The 14,647-nt window shown below is 42.6% G+C and overlaps 1 protein-coding gene across 4 annotated transcripts; it reads right to left on the bottom strand.

The window, feature by feature from the left end:
* Nucleotides 1–16: 16 nt before the first annotated feature.
* Nucleotides 17–11,546, bottom strand: KCTD9 (potassium channel tetramerization domain containing 9). Of its 4 annotated transcripts, none has more exons than XM_074981603.1 (12): nucleotides 11,460–11,546; nucleotides 9,422–9,543; nucleotides 8,414–8,457; nucleotides 8,160–8,256; nucleotides 7,655–7,713; nucleotides 7,007–7,135; nucleotides 5,314–5,381; nucleotides 5,142–5,237; nucleotides 4,279–4,428; nucleotides 3,422–3,527; nucleotides 3,070–3,203; nucleotides 17–2,123 (listed from the first exon to the last, which is right to left on the bottom strand). In XM_074981603.1, exons 1-12 carry the CDS (start codon nucleotides 11,505–11,507, stop codon nucleotides 2,007–2,009), a joined length of 1,170 nt encoding a protein of 389 aa, XP_074837704.1. In that variant the 5' UTR covers nucleotides 11,508–11,546; the 3' UTR covers nucleotides 17–2,006. The 4 variants fall into 4 exon arrangements, with proteins under 4 accessions (XP_074837704.1, XP_074837706.1, XP_074837705.1 ...); XM_074981605.1 differs by having other exon boundaries at nucleotides 9,422–9,544; nucleotides 11,466–11,508; XM_074981604.1 differs by lacking the exon at nucleotides 11,460–11,546 and adding an exon at nucleotides 11,362–11,442.
* Nucleotides 11,547–14,647: the final 3,101 nt, after the last annotated feature.

Here is a 14,647-nt window from a genome sequence, read left to right as displayed (position 1 = left end):
GAAAATATAAGACTCCTTTAAAACACTTTACTGTTTATTTATGCAGCCAGTTTATTAAGCTAAGACCTGTATTTTCAGAACATGCTATTTTTGGCTATTCCTGCACTTGTCATACTAAGAGGTACCTTAAACTTGTTTGTAAATAAACAATGCCTTGTGCTATGGTTATTCAAGATAAGTGAAACAGTTTAAATAGAATTTACACATTGGATTATGAAAATAGATTTCATACAATATTTTCTGCTTGCTACAAAAGCATAGCTAGTTTAACTACACTTCACTAGCCATACAATCCATTCTTCAGTGTATTACACTTCCCCCATAATGGAAAATGGTAGATTAAGAAACAACTTCTAATTTTGCCATGAAGATACTACTGTATTTCACTAAAAGTGTTCAGTAATTTGAAAGACTTAATCCTGAAAAAAATCTCAACTCTGCACCAGTTGTCTGAGACCTAGAGCCAACAAGGTCATGTAAAACTCAAAGCTATCTTGAAAATAAGCTACTTGGAGCTGATCTTTCCTAGGAAAATAAGTGGCATTGCTATAACCCTTAAGACCATGCTGCCTACCTTGTAGAGAACGTGGTAGAGCTGCACCTCTACAGCTACAACCCACTGAAGTAGCTGTGGTAATTCAGACCACTATTGCCCATTGGCAAGCTAGGTGAAGCTTTACTACATGTATCCCTATCTTAATAATTTTGGTATTTCCTTTGATTTGAACATGGATTTTGAGCTTGGTATTTGAAGTTAGAGGTAAGTATTCTTGATGCATCTAGTTGTGGTGTAAGAAGTCTGCATTTGTGTACAGAACAATCCTGGAGACATTTGAGAGATTCAGTTGGCATTACATTGTGTGACGTTTACTGAATGAAATTCATTGCTTGGCAGAGATCCCATAAGGCTTTCTGTACTGCACAAATCCATGATTTCCTTTGCACAAACAGGCGGGCACAAACAGGTGGAGAATGGCAAAGGAAAGTGTTTTGAACAGGTAAGTGAGTCCCATGGCTGCTCTAAGTCCAACATGGAGCACTGTGGATGGTCCAGGCTACCCATGACTCCACAGTACACAGAGTGCCTGCACAGCATGTATGCACTGTTAAGCTACCTTTCCACACAGCAGTAGTGACAATGGGGAAAAAGGCTCAGCCTTCAGTCCGTGTTCACTTTGCTGGAGGATTGAACTCTGCCTCTTCCTTCCCAATTCACTTCCTGTTTAAAAATTGAAGGGGACAAGTCCCCAAACACGTTTAGGCTTGGTGCTAGAGGGGACACAAGCTAGAAAGAATTCCCCTAGGCAGCATTCCATGTTGACACAAAGGACTAAATAAGTTGTTTCTATGAGAACATGCTTATTTCAGTTCTAATTATAAACAGCTCTACTATGCACTTTCCTAGTGAAGATACAGTTGCAATGATACTTCTAATGTATTTCAGGAGTTGGTTGAGCCACTGCAAACCTAAATTTAAGCTACAAGGCAGCATTACCTGTGAGGAGACTTCATTAAATATTGTTCCTCCTCTCCACACAGCCATCCAAAGTGGTACCTGCAAATGTGTTTTGGGAATGCCTTCCCCACCACATTCATCCTTTAATATACCATGGATAAATCAACTGTAGAAATACTAATTATAAACCTGAACATTTCTGCTACTGTATATTTTATATTATATTGCAGCTAAAATGTAATATAATTGCATATACTGTGCTTTATATAAATTAAAATCCTAGAAATGCATTCCAAATAAGGTGATGCTAACCCATAAAAAACCACTAGCATTTCTGGTTTTAAAACCAGACCACTTTCCCTTCACCATTCAAAAGATGTCTATTCTCAGATCTATTAAATAAGAGCCCCCACCACCAAAAAGTGATTAGAGGTGTTTCCTTAGGCACTACTGAGGATATTATTGTCTAATAAATGGTATGTCTAGATTACAAAGTAAGGATGGAGAAAGTTCAAGTGTTTTCATTTCTTCCTCTTCAGCACATACAGTCCTATCTGACACTCTGAGACATATGTAAGGGAGTCAGCATCTCTTCAAAGATAGCTCCTTTTACATTAGAGCCTCTCAAGTTAGCTTCCTGTAGATCACAGCCTGATAAGTCACAATTCTAAAGGATAGAAAAGAAAAGCCTCAGTTAAGCATATGCAGAATGCTTCTGTGAGCATCTAAGCTTATATAAAGTATTCCCAATTTGTGCAGAATGGTAGTTAGAAGCAGCAAGTTAGCTTGACATATCCTAAATTAGCAGCTCCTGGTGAACTTAGATTATGATTGCTTACCACAAGCAGCTATCAAACTAGCAAAGGAATTTGAGACAATATCTCAAAGCACTTGAACCACAGTGAACATAGCTGATTTAGAAGCAAGTACTGTTGATGCTAGCAACCAACTGCTTTTTAATGCATGTGAACACGCCAAGTAGTCAGTTTGAGTACTCAAATTAGTGAGCAGCCACTTCCCCTAGGGCTAGGAGTGCTGTCAGCTGCTGTCTCTCCTGGGGCAGAGAGCACCAGCCACCAGGGGCTGCCATATTCACAAAAATTCAGCATTCACCAGGGTGCCTAACACAGAACCCTCATGAATGTTGAGAGCCAACTATAGTAAGACATTGTATGACCTCTAATAGCAGGACAGGCTTTCCCATGCTGCTCTGCTCAATGTAACAAGATTCTCTTCCTGGTTAAGTCAATAGCAAGGCTCCAGCTATCTTCAATGAGTGCATGATTTTGTTAAGAGTCAAGTGGACTAAAATCTCCATGCACCGTTCAGATCAGTCACTTTGAAACAAAAGCCAAATCTTTTGGCAAACTGAAAACTAAGGTTGAGTGTCTGTGCCCCAGGGGTAAGTGCAAGATCAGGAGTATGATTTGGAGCAATAAAAAACAAGTCCAAGAAAACTGACAGCTGCTAAAAACTTAGTGCTTGTTCATTGTTCCCAGCTTAGTTTCCTTTGTGCCTTTTAACAGATAATGGAGCTGAAAGGAATAAGTACTGTGTTTTACTAAGCTGACATTAGCAGTATTAGACAAGTTACTGGGTATGACATTACTCACTTCTAAGTCTGTTCCTGCCAGTGTTGCTCCTCTGAGGTTACAGTTTTTCAGCTTTGCATTTTTCAAAGTTGCAACTCTTAGATTAATTCCTGTCATCTGACTTCCTTCCATGTCAACGCCTTTCAGGTTAGCACCTAAAAAGCAATAGGTCTACCAAAAAATTTACTCAAACCAAACAAACCCAGAAACTTACTGGGGAAACACTGCCAATGATGGGGCTTCTGACTTCCCAACTCTAAGCACATAAGATGAAAACTGAGTAACATGCTCAATCCTCTGTGCAAAGCCTCCCCTCAAATACTGACTACACTTAGTAAGAAAGAAAGTGTGGGTACCGAAGAGTATTTGTTACCTTCCAGGTTAGCTTTAAGGCCTGAGGGATCCTCAAAGTTACATCCTTTCAATGATGCACCTTCTGCATTGGAACAGAGCATCTTTACACCTTGGAGGTTTGCACACTGAAAGACATGTGCATGCCAGCAGTAAGTTTCTACACACAGCTCAGAGAGCTGCTGAGACCAAAAGTTAAGAACAATTGTTCAGATCAGATAAATTTAGACTATGGCTATATGACTGAGATCACAGCAGAGTGCCTGCACCAATCTAAGTTCTGCAGCATAGTTGCTCTCAGCCAGTGGGGAGAGGTCTGCCATCAATGTAGCTCATCTACATTGAGCCAGCAGCACTCTCCACATGGGTACTGGGTCAGTGTAACTGATTCACATCCCTCAGTGGACATAGTTTACCAACATAATTGGTAGCTTTAGGTTTCAGTGCTGTATTATATTCTAGCACAGGGTATGCTTCCACCCTAGGAGGGAGAGTGAAGTGTTGCAACACTGTTCCCCCACCAGCCTCCTAGGATGTAAGTAATGCAACAGCACACAGTAGTTCTCCTGTGGAGCTGCTACAAGCTCCAGATCAAGAGCTGTTTTCAGTTATTGTAGACCACTACTTCAGAGAAACTGGATTTGGGGATGGAAGGAAACCAAAGCTTTTTAGATGAACTAAGCTTATGCAGCATTTAAAATGTAGCTAAATAGGTCAGATCAAGTTGTTGGGGTAGTAAGACTTTTTAAATAGAGCTGTGAAGTGATCCAGACACTCAAGAGCTTGCAAAAGTGTTTTAGAACAAGTGGGACTACTCTGTTCCAATTGCTCTTCTATAGTATGTAAGAACAGCTCAGCCTTTCCAAAGACAATACTCACATCAAGCACTGAGCCAGACAGGTCAGCTCGTTCAAGATTTGCACAGCAGAGGTTTGCATGGGCAAGGTTGCAGCGGCTTAAGTTAGCCATCTTGAAGTTTATATATCGAAGATCCAACCGAGAGAGATCTGCACCACTGAAGTTTAGACCCTTAAGAAAAGAAAGCCCTTAAGAAAATGAGGTTTAGTCTAGGTGATTAAGTGTAAAACTGAATCAAGCTTCAGAGTTCTTATTCCAACTTTAACATGTCTGAGGCCTCTAACAATTTGTTTTATCATTTCTAAGAATTTAGATGTATTGAAGCCTTAGATTACGTAAAGAGCATTAGCACCAGTTAAACTGCAGACATTACTACAACCTGTTTGAAAGACTTCAATTCTATTTCATCCCCTTCTTTTCCTTGTGCTTGTAAGAGAAACAGCAACAAGCTGTCCTGTAAGTATCTAGTATTTTATTATAAATTCATATCTGAACAAATACTTTCAGATGAATTTACCTATGGAAGTTACAACACTGTACAAAGCTAACCAGTTTTCTGTGCCTCCTAAATCAGGAAAATATTACCACCTGCTCCACATAACGTAAATGCCAAATCTCATACATTGTACTCAGTTATATTCATTTTGCATTTAAACAAGAATGTCAATGAATGGCTGCAACAGGAAAAGAAAGCAAAACAGAAGGGCTTTTTCTCCCTCTGCATGCTTGGTTCTCGATTTGCCCTATCTGAGTCAACTCACGTTTAAAAAATGAATAAGGAGAAAAAAGCCACACATGGCTTGACCTTCCCCCTCAGTCACCTGATATAGATATTTTGCTACTGGACTCTAGCATTACAGCTGAAAGCAACATTTGTATTATACCTGGCAGCGCAGTTCAGACTTAGTTGGGGTTGCTAGTAGGAATCTGACAAATTCCTTCCGGGATATAGGAGAATGATCCTCTGCTGGCTGAGAATTCTGCAAGGAAGATGCATCAGAGTTTAGAATTTAAGTGATGAACTAAAATTGCTTTAAAAGATAAATAGAAAGTTACCTTAATAGCTACTTCCAGTGGTTCAATTAATGAATCAATACCAAAAAATCGGGCTTCTTCCAAGACACCTAGCAAAAGATAAAGTGTTGGCTATTTAACAAGATTCCCTTCCTGCACAATGCCAAGCTCTCCCCTTCACTTGGGATACAAGGCCATTTAAAATTCAAGATTTGCCAGATATGTCCAAGATTGGAAGTGCATAAATTCAATTCCAACCCTGACACCCCAAATTTGTCTAACTCAGGAAGACAAAAGCATCTTGCTGAGTTTAAATGTAGGCATCCTTCAGTCTGCATAGACTATGGATTGCGCCCTTTAAAGTTTCAAAGGAGGACTTCATTTACAGCGTCCGTTGCGACTAAGACGACCCACATGAGTGAGTCCTTGCTGCATCTCTTGCAGATGTAGTGGGTGTCTGCCAAGTCCTTATTGTGCTTTGTGCACTCGCTTCTCCTCTGCGAGCTGCCTGATCTTCAGCTCTCCCTTCTGAAGGCCCTTGTGTAACCCCTGCCTCCATCTGCTGCGGTCGTCTGCTAGTTATTCCCAGTTGTCCAGCTCGATGTCTACCTCTGAGGTCTCACTTGCAGACATCTTTGTAGCACAACTGGGGGCATCCGGGAGGTCTTTTGCCAGAGGCTAGCTCACCATACAGGATGTCTTTTGGAATCCTTCCATCGTTCATCCTGTGGACGTGGCCAAGCCAGCGGAGTTGACGCTGCCTGAGGAGGGTGTGCATGGTTGGGATTCCAGCTTGCTCGAGGATGGTGGTGTTGGTCACTGTCCTTCCATGATATTCCACAGATGCGCCTGAGGCAGTGCAAGTGGAAGACTTTCAGCCTCTTTTCCCGGCGGGCATACAGGGTCCAAGTCTCACTGCCATAAGGAGGGTGCTGAGGATGCAGGCTCTGTAGACTTGCATTTTGGTGTGAGTGTACAGCTTGTTATTCCACACTTGCTGAGTCTGGACAGAGTAGTGGCCGCTTTTCCGATCCTCCTATTTAGCTCAGTGTCCAACAGGGTGTCAGTGATGGTGGACCCAAGGTAAATGAACTCATGGACGACCTCTAACATATTTGTCAATGCTGACTGATGGGGATTCAGCAACATCCTGACAGAGTACATTTGTCTTCTTTAGGCTAATGGTAAGCCCAAAGTCCTTGCACACTTTGGAGAACTGATCCAGCAGTTTTTGAAGCTGGTCTTGAGAGACACTTCAGCAGCAGCATCTGTGAACAGCATGTCTCTGATGAGGACTTCTCACACCTTAGAGACTTAGCTTTCAGCCTTGTAAGGTTAAACAGTTTTGAGATATATATAATAAAGCTGTCACCCATATAATCTGATGGAATGGGGTGGAGGAAGAGACTTGATTCACAGATAAAGGAAAAATCCAAATTTAGTAACTTTCTAACACAAGCAGTGTTTACCTAAGGGTGAAGTAGTTCTGGCATACATGCAGGTTACAGAATCAACTGGAATTATAGTAATTGGTTACTGCATGACAATACTTACAGCAGTAAAGCTGAATAGGAAGAAACATTTTCACTAAACTGAATCACAGAATTAAACTTAATGTACCAAAGATTTAAAAACCCCTCAGGCACACATGTAACTTAATTAGTTAATGTACCTAGGGCACAGTTTAACCTTTTGACAAGGAATACATTTTAGGGATGTCACAGATAGTACATACCTAGCAAATTAATGCCATCATTTACAATGAGCTGTCCATGACGCAAATAGTTCAGAATTGGTTCAAAGTACTCTGGACTGCGGTCAATTAGGAATGCTCCCCTGTAATCCTGCTTATTCCCCCAGGCATCTGCTCCCACCCAAAACAGAAAAAAGCATTAAATTTGATACAATAACTGTTTTCATGTTCAGGTTACTATTGCCACAAATCCTCACATCACTTGAAGTAACAGATCATAGTGATTAAAATAAGAGATTTACTTGAAAGGACCCAAAGATGGGGCAACTGAATTCAGACCACATCTTATGTGCATATGACCTAACAGGTGAAAAAGTCAGAGCAGAACTGGACTCAGTTTTACAAGATCATGACTGATTTTTTGTCTCTTGAACAGTGTTAGCATAGAGTGCATTAATTGCAACAATGGATAATTAGAGTGAGTGTGACTAAAGCTATTTACAAGTATAGCTAGTTATATTTTTATTTTCAACACACCATACAAATAAGCACAACTAGTGAAAATAAAGCAGTCTAACTTTTCTGGTACTCTACCATACTTGAAAGGAGGGGGTTTACTTTTGAAAAGAGTTGACAGCATTTCTATTGTTTCTGCTAACTTTAAGGAATAAAGTAGATTAACATACCAACCTTTATCTTTAAACATATGAGCCAACATACTGTCAGGTTCTTTATTAACTAAAGTGCTCCTGGAAGAAAAAGCAACTCAAGTTATTCTTAGCTTGCATAGCTTAAGAGGTACATCATAACAAAGAAATTCATGTACCAAGTTTGGAAAATGACAGTATAAGATGCTAAATTAGAATGCTGTACCAGACCTATTTTACACAACAGCATGTAATAGGTCATAAATGTCTTCCGATAGGACATCTTAATAAGCAAGAACTTCTGATTAGAGTGTGGTAGATAAGATTTCAAATAGTATTGAAAACTGGCTAGAAGATTATACTATCAGTAACAGCAAGTACTATGAACTGCACAGAGATTTTCCCCTGAACAAGTGATTTTTTTCCAAAGTTTTTATTTGCCCTCTGAAGACTCACTAAGTGAACATCCAGTGGTTAAGTCAGTAACACCATTACTCACTGAAGTCTAAAATCTTCTAAAACAAAAATGTAAAGAGTTGTATTCTCACCGAGTAGTTGTAAAGTATCGGCCTCCAACATTTAGCGTTAACCAATCTGTGTGCGACCCTGTTAGTTCTTCATGAAGTTTTACATCTGTCTGAGGATCTACATTGACAAAATGTACAAACTGAGCTTTAGTCAAAGGTATTTCTGAATGATTCCATAAGATACCACTTCTGAAAACTGTTGTGAAAAGAATTTCCTCTGTACTTTACTTTAAATCCAACTAGTATGCCTTTTTAAGAAACACCCCCACACTTACCAATGAATGGTTCACCTTCGCAAACAAACAAAACATCATCATCCCTGAAGAAAAAGAAAACAATTGTATAAAGTTAAATATTTGTCATTTGTCTGTGGACAACTATCAGTTCCAGGTAATGGAAATGGTTTATGAAGAGTCTTCTCCAATTCTGATCTCCCCCTATTTTATGGGTGGGGGATACTTCCATTTCAATAGGGAAACTCCAATTTTCACAAGTGTAAGCCAGGCAAGAATCAAGCCCTGTTACTTAGCAAGTTTAGCTCAGTTCATTTGTTGTATGTCCCGTTAAGTGTACGGAATCTCTGAAGTACATAGTTTTAATGTCCAATCCTCATGCATAATTCACAGGTGGAAGGGCTGAAGAATTAAACTGTGCACATTTGTTTAACCATTCAAATCAATGTAATGACATTTAACGAGCTTCTACAAGTTTAAAAGAACATGCTATGATACCAAACATTTCAGTTTTGGCAAAACAAAGAACCTGAAAATGGGAGAATGGTAAAGGAGCAAACATGTATACTCCTTGCTTCAGGGCATAAAATGACTAAGGGTGTGCAGGATGGAAGCCACAGTCATGAGGCATTTCACAAGTGATCATTATTTGTGACTCAATTTGCTTTCCCTTCAAGCTGTGCTTCAGGACCACAAATTGGGCTGGCTTAGAGCTGCTGGAGCCAAAAGCCAAAGCCAGCTCACCTGGGGCTGAAGCCCAAGGGATGCAACCCTAGGTTACCAGCCCCTTGCCAGAGAGCTGGACACCAGGGTGATGTCAGGCATTGGTCCTCCTTAGCAGGGGTTGTGTCGTTACTTATTGCCATAAGGGAGTATTAGTGTAATGAAGTTTGAGAGTTCTTGCTCCAAAGTACTACAGTCTACTTATTGAAGATCCACTAGGACTGCCTGTTTTCTAATCACACAAACTTTAGCATTTTCCTCATTTTCATATACTAGCATATCAGTATCCTTCAATTAAGTTAGCTTTTATTTGGACAAAAGAGTTACCTAATCAAAGCAATATCATCAATAAGTCCACCTTTTCCATTGTACACACTAGTTGCTTTTATTCCAAGCTTACTACTAGCCACACATAGCAAATCTGATAGTGTCCCATAAACAGCCACCACCTATAAAGAGAAGACAGGCAATTTAGTGCTGCAGATAAGAAAAATACAGTAATCCCTCATGCCACAATCTAATGGCCCTTTCTAATGAGTTGAAGTGGTTTCTTTTGGCTGTACCTTTGTAATAATTGAAAAGTAGCACAGCATTAAGCACTTGTTACTGAATGTGCAATGACTATCAGAATTCTACTCTATTTTGTAGAATTTAAAACTTATTTTAAATCCCTCTTGTTCTCTGGCCTTTCTACTGATGAGATTAGTGCAAAATTTCTTTAGGATAAGAACACCCAGCAATTCCCCAAGAATAACTAGCTATGGGAAAACAAAAGCCTCCAGGGCTTTACAAGTGGGAATATTAGAAGTGCCATGCCAGGAGGCAACCAGGGATACATCAAGTCCATTGCAAAAATAGCCAGTAACAGATGATTAAGAGGAGAGTTCAAATTTAGTGAACAATTTGAAGCAACCGACAGTAAACCCTCAAGTTACGCAAGGATTGCATTCCAGCAACATCCATGTAACTTAAATTTTTGCAGAAGTTTCAGGGGAGACAAACTAGGCTGTGGCCTGGTTCCTGGCTCCTCTGGTCTTGCAGAATCTGGGAAACTGACCAACTCACCAGGACTGGTAAGTTTCCTGGCTTCCAGAGTGTTGGGGAGCTGGGAAGGCAGGAGGCAGCCTCTTTCCAGTCTCCCAGGTTGTGGGACCTGGGAAACTGACCAGCCATAAAAGTTTCCCCTCCCACCAGTGTCCCTGAATCAGGAATCATGCTGCCCCTTGGTGCCCAGCTCCCAGCCACTCAGGAGTCTGGAAACCAACCAGACATGGCTGGCCCTTACCTTCCTGTTAGTCTATAAAGTACAACAGGACTTCTTGTTTTTGAAGATACAGACTAACTCAGCTACCCCTCTGATACTATAAATTGCATACATTTATCTGAATTAGACAGCATAATGCTTCCAGATCCTTAGTTGTATGTTTTAGTATATCATTCACCATTTTGAAGTATATATTATTTACAAGATAAATATTTGCTTGTTACTACTGTCAAGCTGCATTAAGATAGTGACTAGAATTTTAACATACAAAACAGTTTTTCATAACCAAAACAACCTTAAATGTTTGATACACAAGCTTTGTGTTTCACATTTACAACCAAATTGCTAAGTAAATGGAGAAGTCGCCTATAGTCAGTGAAATAAACTGAATTATTGCAGGTCAGTCTGAAAGTTTTCAAATATGCTTAAGTGAAAGGGAGTGGAGTTGAAGTTCCTACTCACTGAAATATTAAAAGAGACAGTTCATGTTACTTAGGCTAAGCAGGGGTTCTCAAGGTGAAGGTCATGACCTCCTTTGGAGTTGCCACCACTGCCTTAGACTTACTAGGACCAAGTGGTGAAGGCCAAGCCCCACTGCCAAAGACTAAAATGGTCAGAGGAGAGCCTCAGGAGCGGAGGTGGGGGTCAGAGCCCAAGTTCCAGGCCCCTGCCTGGGACTGAAGCCCTCGAGCTTCTGCTGCGGTTCCCCTGCTCAGAGAAGCGAGGCTTGGGCTGTTCCCTCTCCAGAGGGCAAAGGGGTCGCGCGCCTCTTCCCCCGAGGAGAACTACTAATATTTGTAGCCAGATGGGGGTCGCGGACCAACAACATCCACACGCCTGGGGCGCCAGCAAAAATACATACCAAGACTCAGAGCACTTGGGCGTTCGCCTCCCCACGGGCCCTCAGAGGCACCCCTCCCCCTTGCCCTGCTACCCAGGGCAGCCCCGAGGCACCTCCCTCCACGCCCCCAACCCCAAGAACCCCTCGAACTCTGCCACTTACCCAAGCTCCTACCCACCTCAGCGCTCCCCCCATTGCTCCCCAGGATCACCACCCCCCTACAATCTAAGCCCCCCTCCTGCTCCTCGAAGTCCCTTCACCTTCCCGTTCTTGGGGGAGCCATTAACAAAGAGGGTGACCCTCCGCATACTCCCCGCGCTTCCGAGGCCACGGTATTTAGCTCCCAAACCCGGAAGCCAGCTGCTGTAACGGACAGGGACGAGATCCAATCAGAGACCCACTTCCCACTGCTCTCGCCCAATGAGAAGCAGATGCAGGTGGGACGTTTATCAGGGCAGGTGTGGGGAGTTTAGGGCGGGAGGATTGACAGAGAAAGTTCGGCCTCAGTGGGGCGGGGTCTCAGTTGTGGCCAATCAGAGCTCAGATAGTGGGTGTGGGCGCGGAGGTGGGCGTTTCTAGTGACTGCCAAACGGCATGAGACTTATTTGCATAAGGCGGAGTCAAATTATGCTCTCGACTTCTGATTGCTTCAGCTGTGTCACGTGGAGGAAATGACCGTCCGTTTGATGGACACTATTTCAAAACTAATACGTATCCAATCACGTCCAAGTTCTGCTTCTTGTACGGTGTCGGAACTCACTGCAAAGAAAGTAGTCCGTCCCTCCCTCCCAGCCGCTGTCAGGCTATCTAAGTATCCAAGTCTGCCGGAGGCGGCTGCTTTCTACCACTCTCCTGGTCGGGATGGCATATGCGCACGTTGGTGGGGCTGGGAGGGGAGACGGCTCAGTCGTGCATGATACCGGCGGAGGGATACCGGAGTTCCTGCTGCAATGAGCGAATGAGTTTGAATGTAGGAGGCGGGTCCGGCTCGTCGTTCCCTCGGTCAGATCGTGCGGGATCCAGGAATTGGTGAGGGGAGGGGGCCCTAGGGGGCAGACGGTGGGGGGCGAGGGGAAGGGGAAGGGGGACGCTACGGCGTGGTGGGGAGCGGGTATGGAAGAGGTTGAGAAGACACCCAAGGAAACAGCGGGGGGGGGGTCGGAATTTGCTGGCTGGGGGCGTTTTGCTTGCTGGACCGTGGGGCTCCTGTGTGCTGCTCCTCCCGGAGCCTCGCCTGCCCCCCTTGCAATACGTCTGTCCGTTTCTCCACGCTCTGGGGAGCCCGCTGCAAACAGCGCGGAACTCGTGCTGGCCTTTTTCTGCATCCCCTGGGGTGGGCGGAGGGACCTGCACCCCCAGGCGTGACTCTCCCAGCGAGCCTGTCCATCAGATTTCACCTGGCCTTGTTTTGCACCTATCCTCATCATCTGATCTGAAGAAGTGGGTCGGTCCCACCAAAGGTCATCACCTAATAAATTATTTTGTTAGTCTTTAAAGTGCTACTGGACTGCTTTTTTGTTTTCATAGTATATAGACTAGCACGGCTATCTCTCTGTTACTATCCGCCATTTCGTTATGTTGCCTGCTCCTGTCCCAAGAAGTTCCCAGTCTAACTTCAGATGTTAGCACAACAAAGGGGACAGTGAAATAATTAAAAGTAGGTATATCAAAAGAAGGACTGGATTATGTGTCAGAGCCCTGTACAGCTGCGATATTTGCATCTGTAAAACTGAGCCACAGATATCCACAATGATATCCAGGGATGTGAATAATCATAGTTAAAAATGTCCAGGGATATTGCAAATGTTAAGTGTTCTGGATACAAAATTTGTGTCTGTATCCTGATCTTCAAAAATGAGTCCTGCGTGTCTGCTGATTTGCAGGTCTCTAATTATGTGGCTGTCAAACAATCCCACATACACAGTATGGTATAGCAAGCTTTCTTTCCCTCTAAAAGCAGCTGTAATTTTAGGCAATTTACTCCTAATACTCTCTGCCTTTCCCACCCATTTCCCAAAGCAGCATTCAGCTTGTCAAAGCAGAAGTGGCCACTGTTGATACTGAACAGAGATGCAGCAGTATGTTCCCTTGTAACAAAATTTACTCTCAGTGCCTCATGAATGAGGCAGGGAAGGGATTAATCTCTTCCTCAGGTAATTTGAGCCCAGGTGAGCCAATGGCAGTGGAGTGACTTTTTTGAACTAAGAACAATTGCAATTTAAGGGGTCTTTCTGTTTGCTGGGGTGGAAGAAAGGCTGGAGGGAGAAGGATGTCTCCCAGGCAACTGATATGAATCCCATAAATATCTTGGCCATCTCAAAATCAGCCATAAAGATGTAAGTAAAAGAGAAATGTATAGTTAGATGTGATCAGATTACAGCTATTTTCAAGTTGGTTGGACTGGCTAGCTCTGTTTTCTTGTTTTGCTGCCTTTTTTTGCTTTGACTTGATGTTTCCCCCTCTGTGTGCAACCCCAAGATTTTTTTTCTCTTGTTTTGTGCATAAAGGTAGTGACTGTATATAAGCAATTGATCTGATACCTGCATCCTGCCAAGGGTGCATGAATATGTATGCCTTGTTCTAGAACAGGCGTGTCCAGCCCGCAGGCCGCATGCAGCCCTGGACAGTTAGTAATGTGGCCCCACAAGATCGTAAAGTTTTAACATTATTATGTGATTTATATACATTAACTATATTATATATTTTATATGCGGCCTAAGACAATTCCTCTTCACTCAATGCGGCCCAGGCAAGCCGAAAGGTTGGACACGCATGGGCTAGAAGGTGCCAGCTACTAAATTAGCTCTTTATTCTAGACTCTTTCTGAAGGGAGGGTTAGGAGCTTGGGGTACCCCCATGGGGAGATAGTCCCAGATACGTCTTCCTGGGTTAACCGGTTTTTGTTTTACCTGGATGATGGCAGCATACCCTCCAGGGTCCAGGGGATCTGTGTCCTTGGGAAGTTTTAAATTAAAGCCTGTGTGTAGGCAAGGTGTTTTAAGATTTTTGCTCTCTCCCACTTTCTGCACTCGGAGTGCCAGAGTGGGGACATAGCCTTGACACAGTGAAATAGCTTAATTAAGCATTATGATGCTGCAGTGCGAGATGTCTGCAATACTGGGCTGAATGTTGGACATGAATGTTTTGTTCAATTTGACACCATCCTGTTATCCTACTTTGAGTGATAAAATGTTTTCTTTTTATTTAAATGAACAAACTGATTTATTGTGTTGTATTTTACGATGAACGTTATTTCAGAGACTGGAGCTTTCCCTAATGAAAATAGGTACAGTACTAGATACTGCATTCTTGTTTGTGTAGTATTGTCAATGTCAATCAGAACATAATTAGGATTCTAGACTGTGCAAGTTGTAATAAAAGTGCAAATTTTAGCAATGCAGTCCTTTTACAATGAGCTCAGCTCCCAAAGATCTCAAAATCCATGGGT

Source organism: Carettochelys insculpta, chromosome 31 (assembly GCF_033958435.1).
Source record: "Carettochelys insculpta isolate YL-2023 chromosome 31, ASM3395843v1, whole genome shotgun sequence".
Taxonomy (NCBI): domain Eukaryota; kingdom Metazoa; phylum Chordata; order Testudines; family Carettochelyidae; genus Carettochelys; species Carettochelys insculpta.
The sequence above is the reverse complement of the archived record's forward strand: the minus strand, read 5'-3'. Positions and strand labels throughout refer to the sequence as shown.

Coding starts and splice junctions, on each gene's coding strand:
- KCTD9 (XM_074981603.1), bottom strand. CDS start 11,507: ATGCGGAGGGTCACCCTCTTTGTTAATGGCTCCCCCAAGAACGGGAAG. Junction 8,458..9,421: donor GATGATATTGCTTTGATTAG/GTAACTCTTTTG, acceptor CTTTTTCTTCAG/GGATGATGATGTTTTGTTTG. Junction 7,714..8,159: donor CGATACTTTACAACTACTCG/GTGAGAATACAA, acceptor TTTTTCTTCCAG/GAGCACTTTAGTTAATAAAG.